Source organism: Pseudophryne corroboree, chromosome 1 (genome assembly GCF_028390025.1).
Source record: "Pseudophryne corroboree isolate aPseCor3 chromosome 1, aPseCor3.hap2, whole genome shotgun sequence".
Lineage (NCBI taxonomy): Eukaryota > Metazoa > Chordata > Amphibia > Anura > Myobatrachidae > Pseudophryne > Pseudophryne corroboree.
In genome coordinates, this window is record NC_086444.1 from 627,198,884 (window position 1) to 627,223,717 (window position 24,834).

A 24,834-nucleotide genomic window follows, 5' to 3' on the forward strand; every position below is an offset into this window, starting at 1 on the left:
GCTTTTCGTTCCTGGCTGACGTCATAAACACACCCAGCGTTCGCCCAGGCACTCCCACCGTTTCTCCGGCCACTCCTGCGTTTTTTCCGGAAACGGTAGCGTTTCCAGCCACACGCCCCTAAAACGCCGTGCATCCGCCCAATAACACCCATTTCCTGTCAATCACAATGCGAACGTCGGAGCGATGAAAATGCCGTGAGTAAACTTACTTTCTTCATAGTAAAGTTACTTGGCGCAGTCGCAGTGCGAACATTGCGCATGCGCACTAAGAGAATTCTCACTGCGATGCGATGAAAAACTCCGAGCGAACAACTCGGAATGAGGGCCATGGTTTTGCCCAACTGCTAACAAATTTGCTGCTGCGATCAGATCTGAATTACCCCCAGTGTCTTGCAATTTGCACATCCGTTCTTATTGTTTCTCTGTATACCTTTGTGTCAAAGGGTACATGTGGGCATTATACAACGATGCAGAGTTATAAACTCCTGGAAATTTGGTGAGTTTTGATCTGAGAAGTGCGGAGAAGTCAGACTTTTTACTCCAGTTTTAACAATAAAAATTATTTGAATAATACAAAGAAGTTATTTCTACCATATTCTTTGTAGCAGTAATTATCCACAGTGCAACTGCTAGAGCTGAGCTCAGATCCCGTAATTCAGGTCATTGACAGCTGTTTTCTCAATAACATTCCATAAAATACTTTAAAAAAAAAAAAGACTATTTTGCAGGTGATAATTACACAGCAGTGTGATTCCTGTTGTTTTGCTTTCTGGTAATAGTTTTATCACATGTCTAACAAATAGCTATACCTTGGATTGCCTGTCATGTAGACAGGCAGCTGCCACAAGCGCCGGCCAATATACAAATTTTACCATCCATAATTGCACAGCAGAACACACTGCACAGCATCCACTATCACTAATAGTAAATGCTATAAGCACCAAAACGTTGCACTGACAATCACAGCGATTATATCTTCGTCTCAAAACTCCATGAAATCACCCGCTCCTGGAGTCTACACTAGACCCTGGGCCCGGACTGTACACTAGAGTGACCCTAGAAGCCATGGTGGGCACAGACAGCGGTGTCACAGCTGTGAGCCTGGTCACATGACTGTGTGACGTCACGGCGGTCTCGGCAGAATAGGAAGTGGCTGCTGCCTGGCTAGCGGCGGCTGATGTGGCAGGATGATCGGGGACCTGCTGCTATTCGGGTGAGAGCCGTGGGCCTACCTAGGGGGAAGCAGAGGGGGTCATGGACAGTCCCAGCACAACTAGTTCCCTGCCTGACGTCAGCTGTGCGCAGCAGCAGCGCTAGTGCTGTAGTAGTGGAGCGGGCAGTCTAGGTGTTACGTAGTACGGGCACCCATATAGAGCTGCGCAGTGCCCGATAGATGTACGCCCCCCTCTGCCCGCACGGAGGTTTTGGGTCGGTGCTGCCCGGAAGCTGCGTGTGTGTGCTCAGCGCTCTTGCTACTGACAGTGGCCCCCTCCTTCCCTCGCTAGAGTGCTGGTTACTTCAACAAAGCCTCCAACTGTACCTTTGTGGCAGGTACAGTACCTTTTTTTTATGGTCTGTACCTGCCAAAAAGGGCCTTGTACCGATTTTTGACTCTCCAAATGTACATTGAAAGTATAGGAAAGGGGGCCTTTACCCGATGCCACGCCCCCTTTCCTAATTTGCAGCGGTTGTTAAAATGTTGAAGGGTATGGCTCAACTTGCAGAGGACAACATTGTTTATCTAATCATCAGTTGTTGTTTGCCATCTGTTTTACCTTTTTACAGCAATTATAAGTATTCTTCAGCAGCTCACCGGATAATTATGACGTATAGAGTCCTAAATCAGCTTATGGCCAAGGGTGTTCGGTTGGTGTGTGGCGAAACTTACTTTACATACATTTGTGTAATGTCCGTCATGCATCTTTCAGGTCCTAAAATGGCATCTGAAATATCCGGGGATCTAAATATTATTACATTCACAAATAACTTTGTAAAGTGTAGCTACAGAGATTTTGGTAAAAAAAAAAAATTGTGACCTGCAGTATGCATTCTGACCTCTGCCATAGGATATACAATGCAAATGTTGGCGGATTTGGGCCAGCAACAAACTAAGCCATGCAGGCATGTATTCTTGCCTATTACTATTATAAAATAATACTCTACCAAATGCGGATGGGATGTGATAAAGTCTACCAAAATTGTATTATGATAACTGAATACATCACAAGTAATGTATGCAGGGACAGAGCTTGAGAGAAAACTGTGTCTCTGCGAATCCGCTTACAGCAATTCTCGGGGTATTTTTTTGTGAAAAATACCCTGAGATTGTACTGCGCGTGCACCGCTGCCGCAGGACACCACCGTGACCCCCACTTAACCAGTCCTGGCTGTACGTATGTGTATCTGTTGATAAAGCTAAATATTTATCTTATATAAAACCCTTTATGAGGTCTAAGAACACTGTACGCTATTTACGTATGGAGTACCGTAAGGGTACGCTCGTTGCGTAACGATCGCTTAGCCGTGGTCGAGACGCTCAAGCGTCACGTTCGCTCACGGCCGAGAGATCACAGGCAGGCACGCTATTGGCTGCCGACTAACGTAATGATTCGCTATAGCGAAGCGGACGCTCGGGACCACGAGGAGATCACCAGCGGCGCTGACGCTCACAATGTTAAACCTTTATATCTAAACCATAAACAATGTAATATGCTGTAAAACCTTAGTGTAGAGATAGGGTGTAGATGCAACACAGTGTAACCTTATTAACTTAAAAGCTGTTTGAGCGTCACCGACGCTCTGAGAATACTTAACACTATAAGAAATACACAGATACCGTGCTTAGGGTCCAACGCCTAATATATATATTATGAATGTTATACTTGCAAAAGAATTAATACAATACAAGTCACACACTACAATATAACATAGACTAACTAACCAGGTAGCTACACATGAAATACAATACAATACTATTACGTTTAAGAGAATACGAGAGAAAGAGAAGAGAGAGAGAGAGAGAGATGGCCCATAATAACAAAAAAGACAATATGATTGCGGAGAAAACTTACGCACAAAGGAAACGATCGCATGCGCCTCTGGACATCCAGCTTCCGATTTTCAGCAATGATAACCGTTGAAAAGTGAGCTGGATGTGATCGGCTTGTCTATTTATGCCCCACACACAATACAATTCAATAGTCCCTACAATCTCATTGTTCATTGGACACAGGAATTCCTCCTCGCATTATAACAAAAGGTCATAGGTTGATTCATACAGGTGGGCTGTGACGATTTCCAACTGCTCAGGTGGGTGGGAAACTAGGTTTCCCGCCGCATGGATAAGTAAGTGCAAATAATAGTAAATGGACATAAACTTCTTATGTCCATAACTATTCGCACGAGCGATTAATCCGCTTCAAACCAACACCGGAATATTGCTAATTAAATACTCTTCCGATGGATACTAAACACCACTGTATTACTCCTGTCTGACCCTTCGTATCAAACAAAGGGGGATTTCTCTGCTCATGAACATTCTACATTAACCAAACTTTCAGATTCTATCAAAGGGACCATGATCTACAAAATACATTATATAGTGGAAATATGTAACGATTGAGTCGCACGCTACGAACACATGAACTCTACCGTAAATGCACATACCGCGCGCCCGCGGGTGGCCGCAACAGCGAGTATGCGCACGCACGGGAGAGCGCACGCATGCGCAGCGCAGACCTGTGTGAGGTGCAAATATGGCAGTGTGCATCGTGATATTTTTCTGACTTTGACAGTCCACCCTTTGGCAGTCAACAATAACTGCCACTTCCTAAAACTTTTCAAAAAGAGAAAAATATATGTCAGGGGTTAATACATTTACATGGTTGGGTAGGGGAGGAGAGGAGAAGGTAGGAAAAGGGTATAACCTAGTGAGATAGCAGAAGCATGTGTGTATGAATCCGTGCTTGGGGGTCATGTATCATCGTGCCGTACGTGTTTTAAATCAAGCTTCGAGGTATTGCGAAGTATACATTTGAATTCCTTCTTATCCCGCGGTACGGGTCTGTGGATGGGCTGTCAAACTTTACCGAGCTCTTTTCGGATTTTGGTTGTAACAAAATGGGGAGCACATTTTAGTTGATGATACATGAATGGGGGAATATGTGATTGCTGATATCTGTGCCTGTATTCCCTATACTATGTGTGTAATTACCTGAAGGTTGTAGAGATGAAGAAAAGACATAATTACGGTAAATGCAGTGGTATTCTATGTCAGGTAAATGAACATTTGTCGGTTGAAGTCTTGTTCGGTGTCTGTTGGTTGCAGTCTTCTTTGTGCTTTTGCCCATAAGGTGCGAGCAAAAGCTTTGTCAATGTCCATAGATTTACAAAAGTGTTGGGCTAGCGTAATTTTAAAATTTCTAGGGAAACTGGGGATCTATGGCATAGTTCATCAAAAATCTGGTTATAAGGTTGTCAAAACTTCTTCTTTAATCCATCTGTTGTCTGTATATCGGCTCATCAAATTCCTCGTCCAAGTGGGTCTTTTTACCTTGGAGAAAACGGAAAAACAGGTGAAAGAAACGGACCGTAGAAATCGCATTTTCATCACATCATTGTTTCTACATTTGGGTCATAAATCAAATCCATTGGAATTACAATTTCCTCACTCCTTAAACTCATCACCCTGGTACTTCGTTTGCACTTCGTTAAAGCCTGACCGCATCTAAATATCAAACCAATCGTTATGATAACACCTAAGATACATAGGAGAAACTTCCCTACATCCATTATGACTCCTTGAGCCCATTCTCCTAAACCGGAGAACCAATTTCGCGGGTTCAACCATGACACCCAACCAGTCAGCTCATTACTCACAGCAGCAAGGGTGAGATTGTGTCTCCTGCGAAATTCCCACTTCAATTGGAGAATATCGTCCATCTTTTGGTCTATGACCTCGACCGGGTCCTCGGTACTATTTGTAATATATGTGCAACATTTCACGCCGTACTGCGTTGCCAGTGTGACACAATATCCACCTGTTACTGCTGTGAGATAATTGAGAATCATTCTATGCTGAACTAGTTCTGTTTTATAAGCTTGAAGTTCTCTTCCAGTATACCTAAACGTGTCATCATACATTTCTGTGATATTGTCTAGCAAATTTGCGAGCGCAGATATGTATTTATAATTCAACACTCCTCTGGCGGTGCGAGTGATGTCTAACGCGATTAGAAACTGAATCCCGGTGGATTCATGAATCATGTCAGAGGCCGGATGCTCTGTTCTTTCTATCAGGTGCCGTTTAACTACGTGCTCGTAATGGGTGTGAGTATAAGGAGCTTGGGCAACACGGTGTATATCTTTCATTTTGGCATGTGATACAGTCATTACTTCAGGCAATACTTTTCCAATATAACACAATCCTTCCGAGTTTGGGGCAAGCCACTTATACGCCTTCCTCCCGCATATGAAATATGCATCATCGGGGAGAACATATGGGACGGAGTAGGACATGACCATATTACACATCTTCCATGTGAAATCTCCTAACCCTAATTCTCCCATCTGTCTAGTACACGTAGTGTTCACTCTAGGATTTTTTTAGGGCAGGGTGCTGACCTTGGGGAGGGCACATTTTTGATTCGGGGAGGGCACATTTTTGATTCGGGGAGGGCACATTTTTGATTCGGGGAGGGCACATTTTAATTTAGAAGGGCAAAATGGTGTACATACTGTAATATGTATGCAGGTGTCTTAAACTTGCAGCACATTGTAGCTTATAAACCATCCTGGGACACCTTCGCTTCAATCTGACAGCACATTTTAAGTTTAAATGTGCCGTCAGATTGAAGTGAAGGTGTCCCAGAATGGTTTATATATCATTAATGTGCTGCCAGTTTATTTCTGAAGTGTCTCAATAGGGTTTATATAGTTTATTAAACTATATAAATCCTATTGAGATACTTCAGAGTTAAACTGGCAGCACATGTTTCTATATAAACCCTATTGAGACACTTCAGAAAAAAAACTGCCAGCACGTGTTGCTATATAAAGCCTATTGAGACACTTAAAAAAAACCTGCAGCACATATTGCTATATAAACCCTATTGATACACTTCAGAGTGAAATTGGCAGCACGTGTTGCTATATAAACCTGATTGAGACACTTCAGAAATAAACTAGCGCACATCGTATTTTAAATGTGCTGTCAGATTGAAGCGAAGGTGCCCCAGGTTGGTTTATATAACATTCATGTGCTGCCAGTTTATTTCTGAAGTGTCACAATAGGGTTTATATAGTTCATTAAACTATAAGATTAGTTGAATGCTGCCAGATTAAAACTAAAGGGGCACCAGGCGACCCATATACAGTAGGATAAATAGCTTAGTGTGGCAGCACTAGTCTTAGATGATGTTTGTGTGTCAATTCAACTTACTGGGGGCTGATGCTGCAGGAGTGATCGCGCTGGTCCCCCGTCACACACCGCGGAGCTGGAAGAAAATGCCCGCCACACTGATCCTACCCGGCATCCTCTTTTATTGGGTCATGTGCACAGAGGAGGGCTGGGTTTGCCTCGGCAGGAGAGGCAAACCCAGCCCTCCTCATCTCACCAGCAGCCTACAGTATTGCCGAGACCCGAGTGCTGTGAGCGCATTAGCGCGACAAGCCTGAGGCAGCGGCAGGGAGGCGTGGCAGCATGGCGGGAGCAGTGGCAGCGTAGCGGGAGGAGTGACGGCGCTGACAGCGATGCGAGAGGAGTGGCAGTGCGGAGAGAGGAGTTTCAGTGCGGCCCGGCGCGGCTGTCCTTTAGTAATCGGCAGGGCGGGCACAAACGGGCAGGGCGCATTCTGACACTTGGAAAAGGGGCAGGGCGCAGCGCCCCGCGAAAGAAGGCTAGAGTGAACACTAGTACACGTATCAGCTTGTACGATATGTGCACAGTATCCTGGTGATACCTCTCCAACTCTCGTAATCCTATTTCCTAGGGTATACCTATATCGGAAAGATTTTCCTCTACTGGCTATGTGGCGTATAAGCTCTGTATCTGTCGGCATTCTATCTGCTCTATATGAAAAGGTCATGGTTTGGTTACTCCATGACACTTCCCAATTTCCCGGCTTTCGGGGATTGGAAATGTTAAAACATATGAGGGATCTATCCACATGATATTGGTGGAGCTTCAAACTAGGAGGACTGGAGATATTAAACCTCCTGTCCACCGGCCTCCCACCACTTAGCTCAAGTACCTCCCCTATCGTTAAAGGAAATGGTACTAGTCCTGATTTGCTATGACCTTGAGGTACTTGAGAGCATACCCAACAATCTGTTTGATTTAACACACTACCCACTAAGGAGTGATAGTCACTCAATGGATGCCGGTCTATGTGGATATTAAAACTGGATTGGCATTTCTTAATGCACCCATCCTCGACTACGTTGTCACAGAGCCTACAGATACAGTTTTCTTCGGCTAACAATCCTTCACAATTCCTTCTATGGTCAATGCTATCGGATCGTTTTCTGATACTCGCCTTTGCTTGTTGATTATGTTGTTCTCTGAAAACTACGCCTCCATCTCTGTCATCAGAACCCATTCCAGAACCTCTCTCGACCTCCATGGTACTCTCGCCGGAACAGACTGCTCTGGTCAACATCATGGTCAACAGGAAAATCCGGATCACAGTCTCTTGGGGCAAGTCCATCTTATAGGAGGAAACGAAGAAGAATGAGAAGGGGGAAAAATAATTTGAGGGAGGGGGGATGGGAAGTGGAGAAAAACAATAAAAGGGAACAGGGAATCGACAACTGCTTTTGATCTTGTGATTCTCGATGCTCAGGTGCCGCCTCAGTCCTCCTGGAACAGACACTCCAGTGATACAACTTCCTCTACCGTCTGTTCCTTATCACGGGACCTCTCTGGATCAGCAACCTTCTTACAATGGGACGAATGAACCCAAGTCTCTCTCTCGGCAACTTTCAATGCTGTAGTGCTAGTCAATAAGACTTGGTATGGTCCTTCCCATCTGTCAATAAGGCAACCTGAGCGTAGAAAATTCCGTATCATTACATAATCCCCAGGTTCAATGTCATGACAATTACTATCTGGTAAATCAGGAATCACCAACTTCAAATTATCATTTTGATTCCTTAGCTGTTTACTCATGTTAATCAAGTACTTTACAGTCACTTCATTGTTACACTTCAAATCATCCTGGGGGTTAATCATAACATGCGGTTGTCGACCAAACAAGATTTCAAAAGGAGACAGATTAAGAGGGGACCTGGGAGTGGTTCTGATGCTGTACAGTACAATGGGTAAAGCTTCTGGCCATGTCAATCCTGTTTCTGCCATAACTTTGCTCAGTTTATTTTTAATAGTGCTGTTCACTCTTTCCACCTTCGCACTCGCCTGTGGACGGTATGGAGTGTGCAGCTTGCTATCAATTCCCATCAATTTACACATTCCTTGAAAGACATCACCTGTAAAATGGGTACCCCTATCACTTTCAATTATTCTAGGGATACCATATCTACATACAAATTCCTGCACAATTTTCTTAGCAGTAAACATAGCGGTATTTGTGGCCGCAGGAAATGCTTCGACCCAATTTGAGAACACATCTATACAAACAAGTACATATTTCAAATTTCGACAAGGGGGTAATTGAATGAAGTCAATCTGTATTACCTGGAAAGGGCCGCCTGCAGGTGGGATATGAGATGGTTCTGTTGGTATTGCCTTTCCGATGTTCTTTCTCAAACAGGTAAGGCATGACATTGCTCTCTTACCTGCATGAGATGAAAATCCTGGGGCGCACCAATATGCTCTTACCAACTTGCACATTCCCTCCTTGCCCAGATGAGTCAGCCCGTGAGCTGCCTCAGCTAAACATGGGAGATATGCTCTGGGGGCCACTGGTTTACCTTGTCCATCCGTCCAGAGTCCTGAGGACTCCTGGCCATATCCCTTTGCCTTCCAGACTGCCTTTTCCTGTGTGGAACACAAATTTTGCATCTCACACAACTTCTGTGTGTTGATGGTATTAAATACCATCAGTTGTGTGGTGTCTGTCTGTCTGGGGGTCCCAGCTGCTAACTTAGCTGCTTCGTCTGCTCGGCTGTTACCAAGTGATACTGGGTCTTGGCTATATGTGTGTGCTTTACACTTGATAACAGCCACTCTGTCGGGTTCCTGTATCGCTGTTAGAAGCCTTTTGATGTGAGCTGCATGCGCTACCGGTGTACCAGCTGCCGTCATGAAATTTCTGAGGCGCCATAGGGCTCCGAAATCATGGACTACCCCGAATGCGTATCTAGAATCGGTGTAGATATTGGCTGATTTGCCCTTAGCCAATTCACATGCTCTGGTTAGGGCGACCAGTTCAGCAACCTGGGCTGAGTGAGGTGGGCCTAGTGGTTCCGCTTCTATGGTGCCTTGGTCATTTACGACTGCGTATCCAGTACACAAGTCTCCCGAGTCTGACTGTCTGTGACAACTGCCGTCCGTGTAGAAAGTTAGATCTACATCTTCCAGTGGGTTGTCACTGATGTCAGGTCTTGCGGTAAAATTTTGGGTCAAATATTCCATACAATCATGTGTGTCCTCCTTTGTGTTAAATTCTCCTTCCCCACCACTCTCATCCTCCACCCTTTGTGCCTGTCCAGGCACACCTGGGAGATATGTTGCAGGGTTTAATGCACTGCATCTCCTTATGGTGATGTTTACGGGGGCCATTAGTGCCAATTCCCATCTTGTAAACCGCGCTGATGAGACGTGCCTGGTTTGGGCAGAATTTAGCAAGGCTGACACTGCATGTGGTGTATGGATTGCGAGGTTGTGACCTAGCACTACATCTTCGCTTTTTGTTACTAGCAATGCTATCGCAGCAACGCTTCGCAAGCATGTGGGGAGGGATCGCGCTACCGTGTCTAGCTGAGCGCTGTAGTATGCTACCGGCCTGCTGGCATCACCGTGCTTTTGGGTTAAGACGCCTGCCGCGCAACCAGCACTTTCTGTTCCGTACAGCTCAAAGGGTTTCCCATAGTCTGGCATACCTAATGCTGGTGCCTGCGTTAGGCACTGTTTAAGTCTCTCAAATGCCATCTCGGACTCGTCTGTATGCGAAATCCGATCAGGTTTGTTTGAGGAGACCATCTCCTGCAGAGGTAACGCCAGAATGGAAAACCCTGGGATCCAGTTACGGCAATACCCACACATTCCTAAAAATGTTCTGATCTGTTGCTGGGTTTGTGGCAGAGTCATGTCTCTAATTGCTTGAATTCTATCAGCGGTCAGGTGTCTCAGTCCTTGTGTTAGACAGTGTCCCAAATATTTTACCTTAGTTTGGCATAACTGCAACTTGTCTTTGGAAACCTTGTGTCCTGTGTCTGAAAGATGAAACAGGAGCTGTTTCGTATCCTTCAGGGATGCTTCCAATGAATCAGAACACAGTAGTAGATCATCCACGTACTGTATTAATACTGATCCACTCTCTGGTTGGAAAGACTGTAAACAATCATGCAAAGCCTGGGAAAAGATACTTGGACTGTCTATGAAACCTTGTGGTAATCGAGTCCATGTGTATTGGACTCCTCTGTATGTGAATGCGAACAAATATTGGCTGTCAGGGTGCAGAGGTACCGAAAAGAAAGCGGAGCAGAGGTCAATAACAGTGAAAAATTTCGCAGTGGGAGGGATTTGCATAAGGATGACAGCTGGATTTGGCACTACGGGGAACTGACTCTCAACTATTTTGTTAATCCCCCTTAGATCCTGCACTAGCCGGTAACCCCTCCCCCCACTCTTTTTCACAGGGAAGATGGGACTATTGGCAGTGCTGGACGTTCTTACCAGAATGCCCTGTTGTAGCAAGCGCTCTATTACGGGATACACTCCTAACTCCACCTCTGGCTTCAGAGGGTACTGTGGGATTTTTGGAGCTATCCTACCATCTTTTACTTGTACAACTACCGGAGCTACGTTTGCCATTAATCCAGTGTCCTGCCCATCTTTAGTCCAAAGTGACTCTGGTATCTGGGATGTCATTTCCTCTACTTGGGATGGAGTCCTATTTGTCATAATGGTATGTGACATTAATTTTGACGGGGAGTCTAACATGTCTCGCACTTCCTGAGCGTGATTCTCAGGTATGTCCAAGAATACACCTTCAGGAGTACAATAAATGACGCACCCCATTTTGCACAATAAGTCTCTTCCCAGGAGATTAGTCGGTGCCGATGCAGCCAGCAAAAAGGAATGCTTGGTATGTAACGGCCCTACTGTAATCTCGGCTGGTTTGCTAACAGGGTAGTGCTGGACTACTCCTGTTACTCCTATGGCTGGAATTGTCTTACCAGTGGTTCTCATGCCCACTGTCGAATTTATCACTGATTTGGCCGCCCCTGTGTCTACAAGAAAGTTTAATGATTTACCAGCTACATTGATTGCAATTTCTGGTTCACTCCCAAGACTTGCAATCAATTTTACTGGCTGCAGATTACAGGTATGGCCACACCCCTATTGGGTATGGTGACCTCCCTGAATCCCGCTGGCAGCAACTACTCGTGAAGGGGTTAAATGGGAACTACCAGTGGCTTGCCAGTCTCTGTTCGGGGGGTATATTTTTGTTTCCCCTGTATGTGGCTCATAACTCCGTCTCTGCGGACCCTGCTCCCAATGTCGTGTGTCGTGTCGTTGTCTAGGGGGTTGATATGAGTTTTGTGAATTTTTCACTCTACAGTCTCGTGCCATGTGTCCCTGTTTATGACAAGAAAAACAAGTTACCACATTTGACTTACCCACAGGGTTTGGTGATTTATACAAAGGCTGCCTTGTGGTCAGGGCCTGTATACTTACGGCCATTAACTTATCACCTTGTGACTCCCTGTGTCGGGTGATATTCCGGTCGTGATCAATAGCAGCCTCTCTCAAAGTAGCCACCGACAGACCTCGCCAACATGGTTGCGTGGTCTGTACTCTTGTCTTTAATGTCTCTTTTAAACCATCCATTAGTACAGATACTGCTACTTCTCGATGGTTTATGTTTGTTTTAATGTCCTCTATACCTGTGTACTTTGCCATTTCTAGTAATGCCCTGTGAAAATATTCTGCAGCAGTTTCTGACTCTTTCTGTCTAATGGAGAAAATCTTGTTCCACTTAACTACCGCTGGAAAATACTCCTTTAACTGTAAACTTATTCTTTTTACGTTATCTTTGTTGTACACATCTGTAAGAGGTACATCCTGATCCAATCCACAGTCAGCTAAAAATTGAGCTGCGTCGACATTGGAGGGTAAACATGCCCTCAGCAATACCTGCCAGTCTTTGTTATTGGGCTCTAAAGTGTTCCCTAGGTCTCTGATGTATTTCTGGCTGGCAACTAAGTCTTTCCTTGGGTCAGGGAATTCAGACACTATGGTTCTTAATTCCATTCGGGAAAATGGGCTGTACATGGCAATGTTCCTAACAGGTGTGATTCCTGTCGTGTCAGTTTTCCCATTTGGCACTGCTATTACCCTAACAGGATTAAGTCTACTAACATCACTCTGTGTAGGTTCTACAGCCTGTGGTGAAATGGTTTCAGCGTAGTGTATGGTGCCGTACTTACCTGTAGATACGACCTCACCTATCCCTCCGCTAGGGGCTTTTGTTACTAATCTCGTGGGTGGAGCCGTGCCTACTGTTGTCTCCGCTATGGTGGCTGCTAGAGAGAGCGCCGATATTGTTGCCGATTCGTCCTCTTGATCACACTCCTGGGGAAAGTTCAAAACAGGGTACAACTTGCACGGGTTAATACTTGCATTTGTTAACTTATTAACATTTACACAGTTGCTAAGTGTTTGTTTATTACACCCTAATGCGTCATTCTCCGCAACCAATTTCTCTCCTGATATGTATGGTGGCGGCGGGGCCGTCGCTATCAATTTCTTGATAGGATTAGATCCCGCCGCCAGAGCCAATCCTCTCTGTATTTCACCCTCCTGTTGCCATAACTGCAAATAATCATAATGTTGGATTCGTCTCTTTGTTGATTTAATGAGACATATCCTCCTCCTTAAATTTTGCAATACTTCTGGGCTAAAGCTACCTACTCTTGGGAATTTCTCCCCGTCATGCACTGTCATTCTCTCCCATTCATCACATAAAACCTCTGTATGTGAACCATATTTTTCACACATTACGTACCTTGCCGACCCGACTGGTCGGTTTACTGAATCAACCCGAACCGAGGTTGATCGCCCCCTTCCTGAACAATTGGCCCCCATAACTTGCAGGCGTTGCTTTCACCACCTCTGACCTTATTTCAGGGTCTTCAGCGAACCCTTACAAAAACCAAAATGTTCACGATAGGCTGACGGTGGCGGTTTACCGAGTACCCCACTCACTCGCCCACGCCGACCAATACGACCCACACACTGCCTTAGTGCTGGCGTACTCGACCCAGGGCCCCTATGAACCTCTATTTACTGGAACATGCGAGGGATATCCGCAGAACACTTACTCTTTCCAGTAACTATTGGTTGTTGGACAATTCCTGAGTGACCAGCGAACTTCCCTTCAGAAAATAAAAAATTACACAAATCACATCAGAGTGTACAAATAGTTTTATGACCGGGTTCGTACACAAATGGTACTGGTCAGATTAACTAATGTACACAATTACGTGCGGTACAATCGTTCAGCACATAAGCAACTAATCTTATGTGCTGAGCGACCAGTGGAATCGAAAATTTCGGCTGCAAATTCCTTCAGCCAGAGCTTTATTGGCCTATATGGGTTTTGCACCAACCCCCTGGGTTGTGCCCTTTTCTCTTATTTATGGCAGACTTCTTAGTCTGCTGTACCTGGACCTCCTGGTCTGTAGTATGACCTCCTGGTCTGTAGTATGACCTCCTGGTCTACTATACTCTACTGCTCAAATTTTATGTTTAACCAGAGATGCCTCCCTAGCCACCATGCACGTCACTTACATGTATGTACCTCTGCGAGAACTCGACTTTTTGTGGTTCAACCTGGAAAATTGTATAAACTTATATATACAAAACACTCACTCACCACATGTATACTTTTGTTTCTATTTCTATTTCTGCGCAGAAATTTTCTTTAGACCAGATGTGTTGTGAATTTGGAGAAGGATCTGTTAATCTAAATTTCGGACACTAAAATAGACTTGCGCTACTTACCACGTTGCCACCTTTCCGCCTGTTGCAATAACACTATCGTGTGATTTGAGTTACGTGGGCGTACCCGGACGCTCCGTTGCGTAATTTACGCTGCGTGCGTCGGCCTTTGCGTACGCGAGTCTCAGCCCTTTGTTAGAGACACGTGTACACAAAGCAATGTCCACCGTAACACAACTAACACGTTTTATCAATGTAGATGATCCTCGATCGTCTACCGTGCAACACACCAATCTCTCCTTATACCTTAGGTAGAGTTGCGTGTGGGTTTTACACTTTATCCCGTTATATATTACATTTACACTTTAACTATGAAATAGCGACAAATCTCTCTTAGCACGTTTTATCAATTATAAAATGGCAAACAGGAGAGTGATATATGAAAATACACGAATGAAAAAGAAATGCAGATATGTGCGTGTATACGCAAGACAGAAATAAACAGTTTTAAAAGACACTAGCGTGTTGTTCTTACCTCCGGTTCCGGATTCCCTCAGCACCCTTTACTAAGCGAAGCAGACGCTTATCCCGTCAGCACTGCGAAGAATATGATCTCCCGCCCTTTGCTGATGGATAATGTCTGTTGAAATTACCTAGCAGAGATATGTGAAGGACAGGACGAGCCGCCAATTGATAAAGCTAAATATTTATCTTATATAAAACCCTTTATGAGGTCTAAGAACACTGTACGCTATTTACGTATGGAGTACCGTAAGGGTACGCTCGTTGCGTAACGATCGCTTAGCCGTGGTCGAGACGCTCAAGCGTCACGTTCGCTCACGGCCGAGAGATCACAGGCAGGCACGCTATTGGCTGCCGACTAACGTAATGATTCGCTATAGCGAAGCGGACGCTCGGGACCACGAGGAGATCACCAGCGGCGCTGACGCTCACAATGTTAAACCTTTATATCTAAACCATAAACAATGTAATATGCTGTAAAACCTTAGTGTAGAGATAGGGTGTAGATGCAACACAGTGTAACCTTATTAACTTAAAAGCTGTTTGAGCGTCACCGACGCTCTGAGAATACTTAACACTATAAGAAATACACAGATACCGTGCTTAGGGTCCAACGCCTAATATATATATTATGAATGTTATACTTGCAAAAGAATTAATACAATACAAGTCATACACTACAATATAACATAGACTAACTAACCAGGTAACTACACATGAAATACAATACAATACTATTACGTTTAAGAGAATACGAGAGAAAGAGAAGAGAGAGAGAGAGAGATATGGCCCATAATAACAAAAAAGACAATATGATTGCGGAGAAAACTTACGCACAAAGGAAACGATCGCATGCGCCTCTGGACATCCAGCTCCCGATTTTCAGCAATGATAACCGTTGAAGAGTGAGCTGGATGTGATCGGCTTGTCTATTTATGCCCCACACACAATACAATTCAATAGTCCCTACAATCTCATTGTTCATTGGACACAGGAATTCCTCCTCGCATTATAACAAAAGGTCATAGGTTGATTCATACAGGTGGGCTGTGACGATTTCCAACTGCTCAGGTGGGTGGGAAACTAGGTTTCCCGCCGCATGGATAAGTAAGTGCAAATAATAGTAAATGGACATAAACTTCTTATGTCCATAACTATTCGCACGAGCGATTAATCCGCTTCAAACCAACACCGGAATATTGCTAATTAAATACTCTTCCGATGGATACTAAACACCACTGTATTACTCCTGTCTGACCCTTCGTATCAAACAAAGGGGGATTTCTCTGCTCATGAACATTCTACATTAACCAAACTTTCAGATTCTATCAAAGGGACCATGATCTACAAAATACATTATATAGTGGAAATATGTAACGATTGAGTCGCACGCTACGAACACATGAACTCTACCGTAAATGCACATACCGCGCGCCCGCGGGTGCCCGCAACAGCGAGTATGCGCACGCACGGGAGAGCGCACGCATGCGCAGCGCAGACCTGTGTGAGGTGCAAATATGGCAGTGTGCATCGTGATATTTTTCTGACTTTGACACTGTGATGCGGGAGGGCGGTCAGTCCTCTGTTCCTGTGCTCCTCTGTGACCTCCTATGCTGTAAAGTGAGATGCGGCTTCACAGAATAATTTTACAGCACCGAGGGTTAATGCAGAAGCACAGAAATCAGATGACCGACTGCCCTCACCGGATCGCCAATCGCTGCTCCCTGGTGGTTATTTAGAGTTGGTTGAAGATTCTATTATCGCATAGAATAGAGGTGTATATCCCTGCCTATGCAGCATCGCTGCGTATGCAGACGGTCCGGCACTATGTTTCCACTCACAGTAAACGCAGGCAACGTCATCTCCAACCCCCCCAACACCGCTTCTCCGCCCCGGACTCCCGACGCTTGTCAGCCACCATGCAATTGCATCCTTTTGGGATGCGATTGCATGGTGAAGGGTTGCGCACTATAGCCGCTGTGCATGCGCATATCTTCTGAATGTGGCAGCTGCGTGTAACTTTGAATAAGGCCCCCTTGGTTTTTAGTTTTTTTTGGGTTTTTTTTTACACAGTGAGAAGTCTGTGTGTCCGTCAGACATAGTAATGAGTACAGATTTCACTGCCAGCAGGCAGGGGAACCGGTGGGAAGCATGGATAACACTGTCTCAAGATAGCATTATTATCGCTGGTCTCCCTCTGGTATTTTTATTTATTTATTTTTTTGCAATTTTTTGTTTAGTAAATTCAGGCAGATTGCACTTGCCATTACAAGTATGGGAAATGCTATTTGGTTACTAAAAAAAATTATAATGTGAATTTAAGGGCTACGAGAAGAACTATGAGAATTCTCTTCCAAATGCCCTTTAGTATAATTCAGGTGATAATAAAATTATTATTTTTTGATTATATTAATTTTGCAGTTTGTTGGCATGATGTTCAGAAAACTTTTCAGTAGTGTTTTATAAGTGGACAGTATTAGTATTTGATAAGGTTTTAGATGCCCACAAGCACGCTGATATTTATTTAATCATATTACATTAAATCTTGCTATTATTGTGGGGCATAAGATTAACGCTAAATGATACTAGTTTACAACATTTTTCACAATTATGTAAGACAGAGTTTCAGATTTTTTTTTTTTTAACCATTACATCACTGAGTGTCTGCAGAATATAGTATAAAGAAGCAATGTTTTTACTATGCAGGCTGAGGAGGGAAAGTATAATACACTATATGGACAAAAGTATTCAGACGCCTGACCATTAAACCAACACAGACTGTAATAACATTGTATTCAAATACATATACTTCAAAGTGGAGTCGGCGCCCTTTTGCAGCTATAGCAACTTTCACTTTTCTTGGAAGGCTTTCCACAAGATTTTGAAGTGTTTTTGTGTTAATTTGTGCCCATTCATTCTGTAGAGCATTTATGAGGTCAGGCATTAATGTTGGACGAGTAGGCCTGCCTTGCAATGTCCCTTCCAGTTCATCCCAAAGGTGCTCGATTGGTTTAAGGTCAGGGCTTTGTGCCATACCATTATCCCTCCTCCACCAAATTTCACAGTTGGCATAATGCAGTCAGGCAGATAACGTTCTCCCAGCATCTGGTAAACCCAGATTCGCACATCTGACTGCTAAACAGAGAAGCGTGATTAGTCACTCCACAGAACATGTTTCCACTGGTCCACAGTCCAGTGTTGGTGTGCTTTACACCACTTCATCCGATGCTTGGCATTGGTCTTGGTGATGTGAGGCTTGCATGCAGCTGCTCGGCCATGGAAACCTATTCCGTTAAGCTCTCGCCGCACAGTTTTTGTGCTTGAATTAATGCCAGTGGAAGTTCGGAACTCTTCAGCTATGGAATCAGCAGAGCGTTCGCGACTTTTACGCACCATGCGCTTTAGCAGTCGTTGAACCTGCTCAGTGATTTTATGTGGTCTTCCGCTTCGTGGTTCAGCTGCTGTTGTTGCTAAACACTTCCACTTTCTAAAAATATCACAAATGGTATGTACACACGGTGAGATATTTTCTCTTACGATTTTGACTATAAAGTCAAAATCGTAAGAAAAGTTAGAGCAGATCGCAAGGTGAAAGTCACCTTGCGATCCCGATTCGATGCCGATTCGCGGTCGGCCTCGCAAGCCTAGATAGACTGTGCAGGCAAGTAAATTTTGACTCTAGTATAAAAGATAGTCAAAATTGACACCTAGCCAAAATCACACATAGTCTGTATCGCAAGCACAGTCATTATGTGCTTGCGATGCCGACCTAGCCCCAGTCGCATAGTGAGAATCGGGCTTAGCCCGAATCTCACTGTGTATATGCACCATTACAGTTGACCGTGGAATATCCAGCAGGGATGACATTTCATGAACCGTCTTACTGCTGTGGAATCTAAACCTTAAGTTCAATAAACAAGTTGAATGATTTCAGGATGATGTCATTGTCTTACAGTTGATCAATTGGAGTGAATGAATACACAGGTCAATCGTTTGTGTGTCAGATTCATTGGTTTTAATAGGCATATGGTAATCCCGTATTTAGCAAAACTCATGCAGTGCAATACATAGAATAACATTTATAACTCATACAATTCATTGGATACCAAAGCTCATTATACAGAAAATCCCTTATCTTATTGCTGCTTCCAGGGGCGTAGCCAAAACTTTGGGGGCCCCATAGCAACATTTTGAAGGGCTCCCTGTCCCAGTGCTTCTAGAGATACACCTCTTCACAGCAGTTGTTAATTGTATGCCACATAATAGCGCCCTAGTTGATTTTCTGAGACATAGTAGTGCCTTAGTTAATGTTATGCCACATAGTAGTGCCCTAGTTTATTTTATGAACCATAGTAGTGCCTTAGTTTATTTTATGAACCATAGTAGTGCCCTAGTTTATTTTATGAACAGTAGTAGTGCCCTAGTTCACATTATGTCGCATTGAAGGGCTGTTAGTACACATTATGCCAGTGCACATTACCATTACACAGTACCCCCAATTCACATTATGACATAAAGTGTCCCCAGTTCATAGTAGGCCACATTATAATACCCTCCAGTTCATTTTATACCACATCACAATGATTAGGACCAGGGGCATAACTAGATATATTGTAGGCCCCAAGGCAAAAGTTGTAAGGGCCCTTATCATAGGCAAACGGAGGGGGGGATTCTGGTTGCCTGGAAACCCCCCTCCTCTTGGCAAGTGGCTCAAATGATGACAACAATAGTGATGGTATAGAGTACAATTACGACAGCTGCCGCCACAACATGCAGTTTAAGGGACAGAGCAGAGCTGCTGCACATGCCCAGTGGTAGCAGCTTCTTCTACCAAGTATGCTGTGTGTGTGAATGTGAGTCTTCAATCAGTGCACTGGACCAGAGAGTAGCTACCAGGAAGAAGAGACAGGAGCCTTACCATGAGGGGGGAGAATGCGAGATTAAAAAGTGCAGTACTGGTTCTATTATGTTTGAGTATTTATTCATTATGGAATGTTTAACCTTTTCCTGACCACTTATTTAAATGATGAATACAACCTAAATTAGAGAACATCTATAGTGTTAAATATTAATACTGTATTCTATACAGTATCCAGTGTATAAAAAGACCAGTGTTTACATTAATGTCCAGGATTGTCACTAGGATCTTCTACTGCTCTCCCAGACTCCTGCACATGCTCCAATGTTCCGCAGAGCGCAGAGACTGTGGACTGCATTTGGAAACCCCCCTCAAGAAATCCTGCGTTTGCCACTGCTTATGTATATACTAATGGTGAAAAATGTATGTAATACATGTAACTTTGACAGGGAAGGTGGGCCCCTCTCAGCTCTGGGCACCGTTGCAGCTGCTCTGCCTGCACCAATGGTAGCTATGCCCTTGGCTACTTCTAAGATGCGTGAGAGCTATGCGTTGGGAGTTCATCATTCTGCACCTGGTGAGCTCCTCCTTATCTATCCTCATTATTTTTGAAGGACACACGTCTACACTTATCTGAGTACATTCCAAATCTTTGAAACTATTTATTTGGTTACTGTCAGAAATCATTTCTTGTGTTGTGAATATTACATTTACTTAAAGCTATATAACATATTTGCCTTTCCAAGATTGAGTCTGTATGGGCAACTCTGATATCAGATTTATCACTGCAAAGGTGACATCCTGTCACAGTACCAATCTTGAAGTCACTGAGTTCTTCAGAACGGCCTGTATCAAATGTTTGCAAATGGAGACTGCATGGCTAGGTGCTTGATTTTATGCACCTGTGGCAACAGGTCTGATTGAAACACCTGAATTCAATAATTAACAGGCGTGGCCAAATACTTTTGTCCATATAGTGCATAGGTCTGCAAACTCGGTCCTCATTACCCCACACAGTGCATGTTTTGCAGGTGCACAGGTGTATTAATTACTCACTGACACATTTTAAAAGTCCAGCAGGTGGATTTAATTATTTCACTTGTGATTCAGTGAGGAGACCTGCAAAACATACACTGTGTGGGGTAATGAAGACCGAGTTTGCAGACCTATGATGTAGTGTATGTTTAGATTGTTCTGCATGTGCACTAATCATTGACTAAAAGTATTTTAGAATAAGATGTTCTAACTCCAATTAATGAAATCATTAGATGTGTAGGCAGTTTTTGTATCAAATGTGCTAATGAACATTTGTTTCCTCATCTAAATTGTATAGGGAAAAAAAACAACAACCTGTCATTTCATTTACAATTTTTTTTACAGTGTCTACTGTACTGTGGAAATGTAGAAACATATTTTACTATGAAGCTCAGGAAATTGGAAAGCAAGCACTCATTGACTTCCAATGTGCGGTCAGTTTGACATGTGCCATTCATTCTGCACAATATTTGCTGTAGGGATAGCTTCCTTTAGCTGGGATGTACAGATGTGTCCTCTTTCATCCCGGCGGCAGTCACGCTAAACAACCCTTCAAGTCACACCGTGACGTGGTGGTACTCGGTAGCGCTTAGCGTCTTTATTTTAAATTTTGACGTGAAAATTTTGCAAAATATTTTACGCAATGTAATGCAATAGGACGCACAAGCAGTTTCGCAGATTAAAATGATATGCAGAATGCCTATATTCTGTGTGTATTTGTGGCTGCATCTGAAATGCCACATAACAGCGCATAGCATTTTGTATGCAAATACAGTTGTAGTCAAATATAGAATATAGGCATGCTGCATATCATTTTACTCAGCAGAAGCATGCGTCTAAGACGCACTTTCACAGGGAAAAAAAGATGCTTGGCGCTGAGTCACGGCACTCACGCGTTGTGTAACGCGACTTGTAGCGCACAGAGCAAAGATGTAAAGCCCAGTACCCACGGGTCGATGCAGGAGAGATGTGTGCTGAGCGAACCGCTCAGCACACCTCTCTCCTGCCGCTCAGCACAGCGCGATCTCTGCTGAGCGTGCGGGGGGAGACGGGGGGGGGCGCTCATTTCACCCAGCGGGTGAAGTGAGCGACCCGCTAGATTGGCCTGCATGCAGGCCAATCTAGCAGCAGCGATAGCGATGTGCGGGGCCGCGCATCGCTATCGCTGAGGGGGCTACACACGGAGCGATCATGCTGATATTCTAAGCAATCTAGTCAGATTGCTTAGAATATCGCTCCGTGAGTACCCCCCTTAAGAGGGCACATCTGTAAAGGTGTATACACACTGTGAGATCCTTGCTATGCCCAATTTTGATTGAGATTTCCCTTGAACTCCCCCAGAGCCCAGATAGCACAGATAGGACAGATTTTGACTAAGTGCCAATTTTGACTATACTTTGTACTAGATAGTCAAGATTGACTTGCCTGCACAGTCTATCTAGCCTTACGATGCTGACCCGCGGGACTGCGCATTTGGATCGCAAGCGGCATAACACCTTTCCTACTGATTTTGACTATATAGAAAATCGAAAGGATTTATCTCATCGTGTGTACACACCTTAAGCAGAGCGTCACCCAGGTTTATTTTCTAGTACTGGAAGAGATGAAAAAAATTAGACTAGAAGCGCATTAGAGATCAGGAAGAGATTAAATAGATTTCGGTCCCAGTAGTTGATGCAGCTGCTGATCACTTTACTGGACATGAGACCACACCACTAGAAAACTCAACAAACTTGAAGAATGTTATAGATAGAAGACTTATTAAATTTCAGAAAAATCTGTTGTTTGCCTTCTTTCTCTTCTTTATCATCAGTAGTCTCTTACTAACGTAACAAAACCATTGAAGATTAGGATTAGCAATGTAAAATAAATTCTGATCTGGAACGAGACAGATAATATGATCTTCATGCGTTTGTCAGTAGCAAGGGGTTTTGATGAAGCATCGTCAATGCAGGGCCGTAACTACGTGTGTGCCAGGTGTGCCTGGCACACAGCGCAGTTGCCCTCAGGGCGCAACGGCCAGCGGCATGTAATGAGTCAAATTGACTCATTACATGCCGTCTCTGCTGTGTGCGCCGCCACCGCCACGCTGTGGAGGAGAGAGTAGCGCTGGGCAGCGGAGAAGGAGGAGGGAGGGGGACTGGAGCTGCAGCAGCACAACAATGTAATTGGTAGTAAGCGCCGCTGCAGCAGTCTCCTCTCGGAAGGTATTGGCTGCCCGGCGCTGCTGTGATGCGGTTCCTTCATCCCAGCATCCACAGCAGCGCCGGGCAGCCAATACGGAAGGAGAGGGGACAGCTGCAGCGGCGCTTACTACCAATGAAATAGCGCTGCTGCGGCTCCAGTCCTCCTCCCTCCTCCTCCTTCTCCCCTGCCTCCGGAGCTGCCAGCACGAGGAGCCTGACTGCCAGCGGGAGAGATGGTAAGTCTCTCTCTCTCTCTCTCTCTCTCTCTCGTCTGCCTTTATGTGTAAAAGGGGGGACGCTGTCTGCCGCAATGTGTAAAAAGGGGGACTGGCTGCCGTTATGTGTAAAAAGGGGGACTGTGCCTGCCGCAATGTGTAAAAAGGGGGACTGTGCCTGCCGCAATGTGTAAAAAGGGGGACTGTGCCTGCCGCAATGTGTAAAAAGGGGGACTGTGCCTGCCGCAATGTGTAAAAAGGGGGACTGTGCCTGTCGCAGTGTGTAAAAAGGGGGACTGGCTGCCGTTATGTGTAAAAAGGGGGACTGTGCCTGCCGTAATGTGTAAAAAGGGGACGCTGTCTGCCGTAATGTGTAAAAAGGGGACGCTCTCTGCCGTAATGTGTAAAAAGGGGACGCTGTCTGCTGCAATGTGTAAAAAGGGGGACTGTGCCTGCCGTAATGTGTAAAAAGGAGGACTGTCTGCTGTAATGTGTAAAAGGGGCTCTACCTGGTGTAGTTGCGCTACTGTGCAGCGTAATTTGAATAATGGAGACTACTGTGCACCGTAGTATGGATTGGTATTATTTTGTGGCCACGCCCCTTCCCCATGAAGCCACGCCCCTATATATTTTCCGCGCGCCTGCCCCTATCTTGCATGGGGTGGGCGCCAATGCCGTTTCTTGCACATAGCGCTAAAATGCCTAGTTACGGCACTGCGTCAGTGTATGTGTAATTGTGTTGGATGGGCTGAATTTGCTTGTTAATAACATGCACTTACCTCAGCCACTGGGGGAAATTTGGGGCTTATTCTTTATGAAAGAAGACGGAAGGGCTGTCGAATATTGATCTCAATTAGTAGCCACATTCCTTTAAAGTGGTCAGGTATAGTAAGACGTGAAGGCAGCATGGGAAGGAGAGAGATTAATTTTGTACAGGTGGACAGTCAGAATTTAAAACTGCTTTAAAGTTAAATAGATGATACAACCTGCAGGTTATGTTTGGTTTTTCTAAATATGGAGTCCTTTTAAAGACAAATGGATTTTATCAATCATTTTTGATGCCAGTCTTATTGAATTTAGCAATATTCTGGAGAATAAGGTCTTCATACCCACCTCTGTGACTAAAAGGCACACTTAGGTAAATGTCTTAACTGTCGATATGGGGGAAGGGGAGCGGTATGAGCACACGTTATGTATGCTATACCGCTCCCCCCCTCCTGCCATGTATGATAGCCGCAGTGATTGTCCAGTGAGTGCCCCTGTCCATATCGGGACTGCTAACAGATAGTGAGCCAATATGCGCGGGTGATGCTGACCGTTCCGACACCTGCAGCTGTCTATTTCGACAGCTGCATGGTGTCAATGCCCATACACCACAGCAGGGACAGAGCTGTGGAAGGTGCTGGCTCCGAACTGCGCTGGGGATCTCGCGTGAGTAGCGAGATCCCACGCATGCGCAGAGGAGCCGACCGGGAAGGAGACAGCGCGTCAGCACTAAGCTAATGCGCTGTGTACTCGGTACATCACCAGAGGTCCCCCGCTTCGGCAGACATGTCCCTTCCTGTTTCGCCTCAGTAATGAGGCGAAGCAGGAGCATTGTGCCGCTATAATACATTTACCCCATTATCTTCTAACATGAACATTGATTACTGGAGAAGAGGCAGTCCATTTAGTTCCATAACAGCATTTTGTTGATTTATTTTTATTTTTTTCTACAGACCAATATTCAGTTAGATATTTTTTTTATGTTTTTTTAGGTTTTCTCGTTGAATGTGCTTAATGTAAATATTAAGAGATGGATATGTTAAGTTTTCTTATTGTGGGACTTTACCAGTCTACTGTAATAATACTAGTGAGTTACCTTGCAAAAACCACCTCTCTTTGGGGCTTATT

At 44.6% G+C, this 24,834-nt stretch overlaps 1 protein-coding gene across 1 annotated transcript in view; it reads left to right on the forward strand.

The window, feature by feature from the left end:
- The first annotated feature begins 1,082 nt into the window (after window positions 1–1,082).
- The window catches only part of SMIM7 (small integral membrane protein 7), a 76,584-nt gene continuing 52,832 nt past the window's right edge, over window positions 1,083–24,834 (forward strand). Inside the window, exon 1 of the mRNA XM_063914505.1 lies at window positions 1,083–1,213. Coding sequence (XP_063770575.1) covers window positions 1,188–1,213 — 26 coding nt within the window. The 5' untranslated portion in view covers window positions 1,083–1,187. The remainder of the gene's footprint in view (window positions 1,214–24,834) is intronic.